This window comes from Brassica napus, chromosome A3 (genome assembly GCF_020379485.1).
Source record: "Brassica napus cultivar Da-Ae chromosome A3, Da-Ae, whole genome shotgun sequence".
Lineage (NCBI taxonomy): Eukaryota > Viridiplantae > Streptophyta > Magnoliopsida > Brassicales > Brassicaceae > Brassica > Brassica napus.
Genome location: NC_063436.1, coordinates 7,675,902 through 7,687,498, shown reverse-complemented (window position 1 = coordinate 7,687,498; position 11,597 = coordinate 7,675,902). Strand labels below are relative to the sequence as shown.

Genomic DNA, 11,597 nt, shown 5'->3' with positions numbered 1-11,597 from the left:
TTATATCTTATTTAGAATCAAATTTCATCTTTTTCTTATGAGATTCAAGATAAAAAAAAAACGCAGTATTACTAATACAACTAGTACAACTCCAACTAGTACAACTACAATGAGTATAACTAGTACAACTTTGCAATTAATATAGTGATTTTTATTTTTTGTTTTCAGCGTATAAAGATGATAAAAAAAATGATGTAGAACCAAGAAGACATATTGGTCTAATCTTCCCCGCCTGCATGTATCAAATACATGAATAGTATATTTTTAATAATATTTGATTTGACTAATGATTTGTTACAAGTTGTACCAGTTATACTAGTTGTACTATTTTCGAAAAAAAATCATCTTCATCTTTTTGCTCTCGAGACCAAAAAGGTAGATACGGAGCCAGAAAAAAACTCAACCATGGTTCCAAATACACGAGTCACCTGAAAAATAAGAGAGAGGGAGTGTCGGCGATGAGTATGAGTGACTCACCGGCGATGAACAAAAAGGACTCTACTGTGAAAAAGAGAGGTGCCGCACCGAATAAGAAGAAATATATAATGAAGAAGAAGAAGAGAGATACAACGAAGAAGAAGAGAGATACAACAAAGAAGAGTGAAGTCATGACAAAGAAGAAGAAGCTCGATGGTGGTGTCCACGGTGGTCCTCGTCAAATCTAACCAGACAGGTTCGGAACCGCGAGAGAGAAACTGCATCTCCTTTTGGTAAATAAAACAAAATATTGAAAACTCTCAATTAAAATAAATAAAATTTTGTCACCATTAACCAATTAAGATATTTGTTCGTTTATTTCATATGGAAAACATGATTTATTAGTCGTGTTAGTTACACTAATTGTATATTATACATGAATTATATAATTTATATACCAATTATATCAGTTATACTAGTTATATCATTTGTTTGCATGTTTAGTTGTACAAGTTATATTACTTATATACATACAAATAAGAGAAGTCGTGTGGCTATGATCGAACAAGGGAAAAATGATCTAGGAGAGAAACTGGGTCCCAGCCGAAAGAGAAATGGAGAGAAAAAATATTGTGTGGTTCAGATTAAAAGAGATGAGATGATCGAATGGTTGAGAATGCATTTTCATCAAATGCAGTATAGTCATTTATAATATATAAAATAACAAGTAGTTGTATCAGTTTTTTAGTTGTACTGGCTGTACATAGTTGTACTAGTTTTTGAGTTGTACCAGTTTGTGCATAGTTGTACTTTGGCAGTGAAATCGTAAAATATCAGTTGTACCACATAATAACTACAATTACATCAGTTGTACCACTTATTTATGTTTACATGTCTTTGCCCGGTTACAATGAAATCATCATTTTCATAAAAATATATTTCATGTATGTTTTCTAAAAGTTAAGTGGACAAACAAGTTAACAAACCTTATAAGTATAAGGTAGATCATGTAAGCTTGTGGAGTTCTGTAATAATTTTCAAAAAAAAAGATCCAAAACTTTAAATAAATTAAGAGAAACTTACGAGTACATACAAATTGAGATATTTGATTGTTTTTCTCATATGAAATACCAAATTGGTTTTGTCAAGTTTATGAAATGTTAAAGTTGTACCAGTTATACCAGTAATACTTGTTTAATATATAATAAAAATGATATCAATCGTTTATATGTCTAGGCTTAGAGATTGTACCAATATTTTAACTTTATATCTTTGCAAAAATATGTTTGATATTTTTTTATCTTAATAATATGGCTAATATAGTTTATAAATCTCAAATATAATATATGAAATTTTGTCATCATATACAAATTAGTATATTTGTTTGTTTATTTTACATGTAAAACATGATTTAATAGTCGGGTTAATTATAGTAGCTACATATTATATATAGATTATAACATTTATATACTAGTTATAAAATTTCTTCACATGTTCAGTTGTACGAGTTATACTAGTTATACCCACTTGAATTAATGAATGAGATATGGATGATCCTATGGCTGTAATTGAAGAAGGAAGAAATGATCATGCGGTTGAGATTAAGAGTGAAGAGAGAGAAGGAAATATAGATGTAATCGTGTGGCTGAAATTAAATCGTAGACAAGATGATCTAACGGCTATGGTTGATATTTCATTAATGGCATTTTCGTAAATATCATATTTTCTTCTTTCCTTATGATCCGACGGCTCTGGTTTAAAGAGAGAAAAGATAATCGAATGGCTCATATTATTCTTTCATTAATGGCAATCTTGTAATTTTTTAATTATTGTCCCACATAGATTAGTTTTGGTGGTTGTAGATTTTTTTTCACCCATTTGTCCTATAACAGATTAAAGAGTCCATACCTATGGTCCTAAACTGTCGACCATAAAAAAAAAATAAAGAAAAAGGAAACCGAGTCTAGCTGGAAAAGTTAAACGAAATGTCCCAGCTTCAGCCAGTGGCCTCAGCCGCCACGGCAGATACTCCACCGGCCATTGCCGCCTTCACACACACAAAATAAAATAAAATAAGAAAGATTTAATTTGCAACTTTCAATAAGATGTGACAAGTTTACACTTTTAAGTGATGACTTCAAGTTTAAGCACCCCATGACAGACACGTCCCTTGAGTCTTTGGCTCTGCAAGAGATCATTGGAACAAACGTGAAGGGTCTTGATGTCTTTTGACGGAAAAAAAAAAGAGGAAAGAGATTCACTTTCACAGCGAAACAGTATCTGGCCATGGCTGATCAAGAGAAAAGTTGGTGCAGTTGCAATATCAAAATATAAAGCAAACTACTTTATTGTTCTAAAAGTAGCAATTTCACATTTAGTTTAACCTACGAGGACCCCCTTCATGTTCAAAAGTAAGTACAGCATAAAAGCTTTGAAAAGGAGAAAAAACATTTGAAGATTACTAGTGACCTTACACCAAACAGTTTCATATCAAATGCTCAAACATGGTTTTCAAGAAAATGACCCAAGAGAGTTGATTTGATCTCTCTCTTCTTCAACTGCTTCAGATACTCAACCTTAAGAGCTTAGAGAAGCTTGAGTTATGGTAAGCTTTATGTTGCATACCTTTATCTTTTATTGTGAATATGAATACTGAAAAGCTTGCTTTGATGAATGATGTTAAGGGGACTCCTGTAAACATCACACTTGGGTCACATGTCTGGGTGGAAGATCCAGAACATGCATGGACTAATGGAGAAGTGACAGAGATCAAAGGCACTAATGCAACAATACTCACTGCAGATGAAAAAACAGTAAGAATATACTTTTAATTTCTTATAAAACCACTTTCAAGCTAAAGTAAAGATTTGATATTTACAGATTGTTGCTAGTATCTCTAGCCTGTATCCAAAGGATACAGAGGCGCCGCCTGCAGGAGTTGATGACATGACTAAACTGGCTTACCTCCATGAGCCAGGGGTCCTCCACAATCTTGCTTGCCGGTTTTCACTAAATGAGATATATGTCAGTAATCTTAAAACATTCCATTGATCAAAACTATTGTCTAATTGCAAACTTCTTGAATAAGGCAGACTTACACTGGAAACATCTTGATTGCTGTGAATCCATTCCAAAGACTTCCTCATTTGTACAGCGTCCATATGATGGAGCAATATAAAGGAGCTGCGTTTGGAGAGCTAAGCCCTCATCTGTTTGCTGTTGCAGACACTAGTTACAGGTATAACAAGTTTTTAATCACTGAGTAGAGAACTTACTGTATTAGCTAAAGCTTTTCATGTATGCCAGGGCGATGATAAATGAGGCAAAGAGCCAGTCTATTTTGGTTAGTGGAGAGAGTGGAGCTGGGAAGACAGAGACAACCAAAATGCTTATGAGATATCTTGCATTCATGGGAGGTAGATCAGATACAGAAGGGAGAAGTGTTGAACAACAAGTCTTAGAGGTGAGTTTACTTGCTCTTTTTATGAGAGCAGACCCCCTCCCAACAGGAATCGAACCTTTGACCTCTTAGACCTACACTACATGATCTAAGAGTTTTAGCCACTAAGCCAACTCCTCGTTGGTTACTTGCTCTCATTTTATTATCTGCTTCAAACAAAACTGCTTCCACAATTCTAAAGCTGTTCTGCTTTTCAGTCTAATCCAGTCTTGGAAGCCTTTGGAAACGCCAAAACTGTGAAAAACAACAACTCAAGGTGTTAGCTATTACAACACTTACTTTGGACAAAACTCTTGACATCTTATGTTTTGGACTATTTGTAACTCTCAATGCTTCTTGTAACAGTCGGTTTGGAAAATTTGTTGAGATCCAATTTGACAAACGTGGGAAGATATCTGGAGCTGCAATAAGAACTTATCTTCTAGAACGGTCACGTGTGTGCCAAGTTTCAGACCCTGAGAGGAACTATCACTGCTTCTACATGCTATGTGCAGCACCACCTGAGGTAAAAAATGATCAGTAACAATCCTGAAAGCAATATAGATGGTAAATAAAAACTTAGCAACAAGATATTTTTTTCAGGAAGTCAAGAAGTTCAAGCTAGGTGATCCAAGGACGTTTCACTATCTGAATCAGACAAACTGCTATGAGGTTTCTAATGTAGATGATGCAAGAGAGTATTTGGAGACCAGAAATGCCATGGACATTGTTGGTATTGGACAAGAGTCACAGGTTTGTCTCATGACTCTCTATAAGGATATAAAATGATGATAAATGCTGACAAGAAACTTTCAACTTCAAGGATGCCATATTCCGCGTTGTAGCTGCCATCCTCCACCTTGGAAATGTAAATTTCATCAAAGGAGAAGACGCAGATTCTTCAAAACTAAGGGATGATAAGTCAAGATATCATCTTCAGACAGCAGCAGAACTACTCATGTATAGACGATCCTTAACATTAGCACTTGAACTCTCTGCACAGTTCCAATGGTAATGCTGACAGATAAATCCACTTGGCACAGGTGCAATGAGAAGATGCTGGAGGATTCACTCTGCAAGCGTGTAATTGTTACTCCTGATGGTAACATTACAAAGCCACTTGACCCGGAATCAGCAGCCTTGAACCGTGACGCTTTAGCCAAGACAGTGTACTCCAGGTTGTTTGACTGGTGAGTAAATACAACTCCTGAAACAAAAAAAATGAATAGTTTGAAATTTTAATAGAAACCACATAGACATCACAGGAGGGACATAACACAGCTTTTAAATGGTTTTGCTTCAGGACATTGTCTAGATAAACAGTTTTTCAGTTTGAGAAATCTCCAACAGTGACATGTGTTCAACTCAATTTTATGGCAGGATTGTGGACAAGATCAACAGCTCAATAGGTCAAGACCCCAATGCTACAAGCTTGATTGGAGTCCTCGATATTTATGGATTTGAAAGCTTCAAGATCAACAGGTAAACCAGACAGAAATGATAAACCTGAATGATGTGCACACACGTAGAACTTAAGATCTGATACCACTATGCACCTTTGATAGTTTTGAGCAGCTATGCATCAATCTCACAAATGAGAAATTGCAACAGCACTTCAACCAGGTAAGATATAAAATCACCTATAACCAATTCACATTGCAATAAACTTTTTACATGGAAACAATTTTTTTCTATGCAGCATGTGTTCAAGATGGAGCAAGAGGAGTACACTAGGGAGGAAATAGACTGGAGCTATGTTGAATTTGTTGACAACCAAGACGTCTTAGATCTTATTGAGAAGGTATACACTATTTGAAACTAACAACCTCTTGTAATAAACAAAGGAAACCGTCAATGACATCTTCTTAATTTCTTGCAGAAACCAGGAGGCATAATTGCTTTACTCGATGAAGCATGGTAAGTGTATCAGAAACTATCAATCCATGGTAATAGCTAGAACTGGTATCCTCTTGTAGTAACCTTACATTCTTGCAGCATGTTTCCCAAGTCGACCCATGAGACGTTTGCACAGAAGATGTATCAAACATATAAAGGACACAAGCGTTTCAGCAAACCTAAGCTTGCCAGAACAGCCTTCACTGTCAACCACTATGCAGGAGATGTGAGACAAATACAGTTTTATACGCTAAGCTGGAAGTAACTACAATAGCTAGTCACTAACCAACGCTTTGATGCCTCAGGTTACATACTCAGCAGAGTTTTTTCTCGACAAGAACAAGGACTATGTTGTGGCAGAACATCAAGCTTTGTTAGATGCCTCTAAGTGCTCTTTTGTCGCCAATTTGTTTCCACCATTACCAGAAGACGCATCAAAGCAGTCCAAGTTTTCATCAATTGGAACCCGTTTCAAGGTAAGCCAATATAAAACATAACCATTTACACATTTCTCAAGATCTTTATTCCTGACATAACCTTACCCTCCAGCAACAACTCCAAGCTCTAATGGAGACGCTTAACACAACGGAGCCTCATTACATTAGATGTGTGAAGCCAAATACAGTTCTAAAGCCATCGATTTTCGAGAATGACACTGTCCTTAACCAACTAAGATGCGGAGTAAGCAAGCCTAAAGTCTTACGTTTACTATTTGAACAAGTTCAAAAGGTTTATGCTTATAGCCAATCTGTGTAAGTGAACAGGGCGTACTGGAAGCTATAAGAATCAGTTGTGCTGGTTATCCGACAAAACGAGCATTTGATGAATTTCTTGATCGTTTTGTGATGCTAGCAACACACGTACCAGAAGGGTATTAAAAATACACTAACACTATCTAGTAAAGAAGACAGATTATTACTCTCCTGAACCAATCATCACTCAGAAAACTGCATTTTTGTATTGACAGATCTGATGAAAAGGCTGCCTGTGCATCAATATGTGACAAAATGGGCTTAAAGGGCTACCAGGTATGTCAGGCTCAGGGTACATGCATTTCAAAATGAACTCATTCAGTAGCAGTTCAACCTAAACTTTGCATTCTGATTTGCTGTGTTCAGATAGGGAAAACAAAGATATTTCTTAGGGCTGGCCAGATGGCTGAACTAGATGCGAGAAGAACCGAGGTTTTGGCTGGTGCCACTAGACTCATTCAGAGGCAAATCAGAACTTATCTGACAAGAAAAGAGTTCCTTGGGCAGAAAAAGGCTACAATTTTTGTTCAGAAACTTTTGAGAGGTTTAATTCTTTGACACTCCTTACCCAACACAAAGCTATGAATATAGAACTGTTATACCAATAAGAGCACTGGTATATGATAAAATAATGTCATAAGCTGATCCAAATCTCAGACAGGACACAACGTTCTCTAAACTAACTTGTATGTCATGTTCTGTTGCTTATATAGCACAACTTGCACGCAAGTTATATCAAAACATGCGAAGGGAAGCTGCTTCAGTTTGTATCCAAAAGAACACTCGTGCTCATAGAGCAAGGATGTGCTACACTAAACTCCAGGCATCAGCAACAGTTATCCAGACTGGTTTACGGGCAATGGATGCTCGAAACAAATATAGACACAGAAGAAGAACAAAGGCTGCAATTATTGTTCAGGTACTATATTTGGACTACTTGATCTCAAATCTTTGTTTATCAAATGATCATAATTTTTTGGACTTGAATTTTACATTCTCAGACTAGTCTAATCTCAAGGATCATATAACTTGGAAGGGGAAAAGTAGGGTCAATATAATTTTGATATATACTTCTATGAATTCTTACTCATATATTTTTGACAGAGGGAATGGAGAAGATACCAAGCTCATGAAGCTTATAACCAGTACAAAAAATCAACATTAGCATTACAATGTCTGTGGAGAGCTAAAGTAGCTCGAAAAGAGCTCAAAAAGCTCAAAATGGTAAGTTTTATTAGTATGAATCAATCTACTCATGCATACTTCAGTCTAAGTTACTAAGAAACAATTCTTTCAAACAAAGGCTGCAAGAGAAACTGGGGCACTCAAGGAAGCCAAAGACAAGTTAGAGAAGCGTGTGGAAGAGCTAACCTGGCGTCTCGAATTAGAGAAGCATCAGAAGGTGATATTCAAAAACATAGAGTTCTTTGTGTATAGTGGTCATAATTCAAAAAAATGTTCATTAGGTTGATCTTGAAGAAGCTAAAGCACAAGAGGTTGCAAACCTACAAAACGCTTTAACTGAATTGCAAGAGAAGCTAGATGAAGCACATGCTGCAATCATACGAGAGAAAGAAGCAGCAATACTAGCCATTGAACAAGCTCCACCAGTCATCAAAGAGGTTCCAGTTGTAGACAACACTCAACTGGAATTACTGACCAGTCAAAACAATGAGCTGGAGGTAAGTTTTTTGAGCTACAAGTTCAACCAACTAGCAGATAATTGCCTCATACAATATCTTCAAAATCCAGGTTGAGGTAGAGAAATTAAAAGGAAAACTTGAGGAGTTTGAAGCAGTATGTTCTGAACTTGAGAAAGATAACAAGGCAAGTCTGACTGAAGCAGAAGATGCAAAAGCAAAGGCCATTCAACTTCAAGAGGTTATTGAAAGGTATTGATTCAATCAGTTTCTTGAAGGCATTGAAAACATATTTCTGTTTTTACAGTCAGGTTTCATGAGTGTTGTTGGTAAATTTCCAGATTACAAACCAACCAGTCAAACCTTGAATCTGAAAATCAGGTCTTGCGCCAGCAGGCTTTGGCTGCTTCAACAAGCACCGTAGAGCCTGAAGAGTTAAACAGGTACTGTCTTATGAGCTGATTTGAAATTGTTATCTGATATCATCACATAATCTAAAAAAAACATCTGATGTCATCACATATGTAAACCAAAAAAAAAATCATCTTATCAGCCTGAAGGACAGGATTGCAATTCTAGAGTCAGAAAATGAAACTCTTAGAAGACAGACAGCTGCTGTAGAGAAGACAGTGCCTAATGAAGCAGTTTCTGCATCTCCAAAGGTGCAGAACTTCTGTCAACATATAATTATTTTAGTTAAAGAAAAACTAGTATAACATTGCATTAATGTAATATAACTATGCAGGATCTTGAAAATGGACATCAAACAGAAGAGATTCAGGCAACAAAAGTAAGTTATCTTGCTAAGACCAGTTAAGAAACAGTACTCTACAGTTCATCATCTCTTGTTATTTGTTTCAGGAGCCAAGGACTCCAGTCACTGTGTTAGCAAAACAAAGATCTTTAACAGATAGGCAAAAGGTATCATTTGTCCTTAAGAGCCCATAAGTTCATTACAGAGAGTTTATAAATAGTATTACTGGACAGGAGAGCCACGATGTGCTGCTGATATGCCTCACCGAGGAGAGAAGATTTGATAATGGCAGATCTGTGGCAGCCTGGATAATTTACAAGACACTACTTCAATGGAGATCATTTGAACTCGAGAAAACAAATATATTTGATAGAATTGTTCATAAAATCAGATCATCCATTGAGGTAATAAAGTAGTAAAATTCTTAATCCTATGAACCCAAAACTTTATATTCAAGTTGTACTAACTTTGGTTCTTCCAGAAGAGCCAAGATGACACAAGGGAGCTAACTTATTGGCTCACAACAAGCTCTACTCTCTTATCTCTTCTACAATCCACACTCAAGTTCAGCAATACAAATAATTCTGCTTCAAGACGTAACAGATCATCACAGACTACACTATTTGGGAGACTGGTGCAAGTAAGCTTCGTAAAAGTGAAACATCAATGTGTATGAGCCTTAGTAACTGTTGGTAACAACATTGTAGGGGATGCAGTCATCTTCAGTGGGTCTGGAAACATCGAGTGGATACAGTGGGATTGTTGGGATATCAAATGACCAACAGATTGTTGAAGCTAAATACCCAGCGTTACTATTCAAGCAACACTTAGCTGCATACGTTGAGAAAACATATGGAATGATCCGAGATAGCTTGAAGAAAGAGATAAACCCGTTACTAAATCTATGTATCCATGTAAGTATACATCATTCATCAAGTTACTATGGAACATATCTTAGTGATTAGATAATCACTTATTTGAATAACTTGTTAAATGTGAGATGTAACAGGCACCAAGACCTATGAGAGCCAGAACATTGCGAGGCGTGACTAAAGGCAGCCACTTGAACACAATTGCAAAGCAACAAGCATCATATGTACAATGGAAGAACATCACTGAAAAGCTTGAACATACCTTGACCATGATGGCAGAGAACCATGTAAGAGAACGCACTTTTGAAGATCTTTGATTTGTTCTTTTCCTGTTTCTTGACTTGTCTTAATGATGATCTCCAGGTCCCATCTATGATCACAAGAAAACTCTTCCATCAGGTTTTCTCGTACATAAATGTGCAGCTCTTTAACAGGTACAATGCATATATTCCGTACGACACAAGCAGCTAAAGAACTAAGTTAAGACGTCACTTGACTTACAAAGTTTGTATCTTCTGGCAGTTTGTTGCTTCGCCGAGAGTGTTGTTCTTTTAGCAACGGAGAATATCTGAAAATGGGTTTGCATGAATTAGAACAGTGGTGCCTTAAGACAGAAGACGAGGTACTCTAAAGCATTAATAACCAAACTGTGCCAAGAGCAAAAAAAAAAAACAAGAGAAAGATTAACTTACATAATCATATATATTGTTGTCTTCTAACAGGCAGCACGATCACCATGGGATGAACTTCAACACATTAGGCAAGCAGTGAAGTTTCTGGTACAGTTTCTAACCATGCATATCTATTGGTGAAAATAACTGATGAAAAAAAAAAGAATCTGAATTTCATATATACACTATCACTCTACAGGTCTTGCATCAAAAGACACAGAAATCATTAGACGAGATTACAAAAGAGATATGTCCGGTACTAAGCATTCCACAAGTATATAGAATTGGAACTATGTTTTGGGACGACAAGTATGGAACTCAAGGACTCTCCCCTGAGGTAAGTACTGCACCAAACCAAACAAAACCTAACCAACTCCAAAACTTGTTTAAGACAAAACACAATATTAATATGGCTATGAGACAAAGTTAAACCTAAAACAACATGGAGTCATCATGATCAAACGATTTTGTGGTGATAATAGGTGATCAAACTAATGGCGGAGGATTCAGTGAACATGACTTACCCTTCTTTCCTGCTAGACGTTGACTCAAGGTATGACAAACAAGCAAACTAATATGTTGCTTTTATCTCAAGTTATCTCCCTAATTACTTGCAAACTAGTGACTGACTCTTTCCGGTATCTTTCAGCATTCCTTTCTCAGTGGAAGATGTGTCACAATCATTCCACGGCAGGACCATTCGCCTTTCCGACGTGGATCCACCGCCGCTTCTCCGGCAGCGATCTGATTTCCACTTCTTGTTCCAGACATTGCCTGAGTAAGGCAGACAACTGAAATTTTAAAATTATTTATTAAGCCATGATTTTTGCATATATTACAGAAAGTGAAGCTTTTGTCATTTTCTTTCCATTTGTTTTTTCACAAGAAGCAAGAAAGCTTCTCTTCTTTTATGATTTTTTCTTTATTCTTTGGTTTGTATTTTTATTTTATTTGCATTATTCTTTATAATTTACAAGTGTGTATAGGCAAGTTGAGATTCAAATGATACATGCATGGTGTGCTCTTTCTTTTTGGCCAAATGATACATGGATATTGTACTGAACACTATTGTATGTTAATGAGATTGGATTTTGTGAAACTTTGGACTTAAAAAAATTCCAAAATTTGTCTTATATTTGGTCTATATATTTTGGAT

The 11,597-nt window shown here is 36.2% G+C and overlaps 1 protein-coding gene across 2 annotated transcripts; it reads left to right on the top strand.

Annotated features, from left to right (window-relative positions):
• The first annotated feature begins 2,860 nt into the window (after window positions 1-2,860).
• On the top strand, window positions 2,861-11,540 carry LOC106437710 (myosin-12). 2 transcript variants are annotated; one of them, XM_013878652.3, is made up of 39 exons: window positions 2,861-3,022; window positions 3,102-3,230; window positions 3,298-3,441; window positions 3,510-3,655; window positions 3,724-3,880; window positions 4,075-4,133; window positions 4,223-4,382; window positions 4,460-4,609; window positions 4,680-4,816; window positions 4,900-5,046; window positions 5,237-5,338; window positions 5,422-5,479; window positions 5,556-5,657; window positions 5,736-5,773; window positions 5,852-5,978; window positions 6,058-6,228; window positions 6,302-6,433; window positions 6,517-6,623; window positions 6,720-6,780; window positions 6,871-7,048; window positions 7,218-7,423; window positions 7,609-7,728; window positions 7,808-7,906; window positions 7,971-8,186; window positions 8,257-8,396; window positions 8,486-8,587; window positions 8,698-8,806; window positions 8,890-8,934; window positions 9,006-9,065; window positions 9,132-9,302; window positions 9,383-9,538; window positions 9,606-9,812; window positions 9,908-10,057; window positions 10,134-10,204; window positions 10,293-10,392; window positions 10,493-10,549; window positions 10,641-10,778; window positions 10,924-10,994; window positions 11,091-11,540. In XM_013878652.3, the coding sequence occupies exons 1-39, from the start codon at window positions 3,020-3,022 to the stop codon at window positions 11,221-11,223; spliced, it is 4,659 nt and encodes a 1,552-aa protein (XP_013734106.3). In that variant the 5' UTR covers window positions 2,861-3,019; the 3' UTR covers window positions 11,224-11,540. The 2 variants fall into 2 exon arrangements, with proteins under 2 accessions (XP_013734106.3, XP_013734107.2); XM_013878653.3 differs by lacking the exon at window positions 2,861-3,022 and having other exon boundaries at window positions 3,088-3,230; window positions 9,380-9,538.
• Window positions 11,541-11,597: the final 57 nt, after the last annotated feature.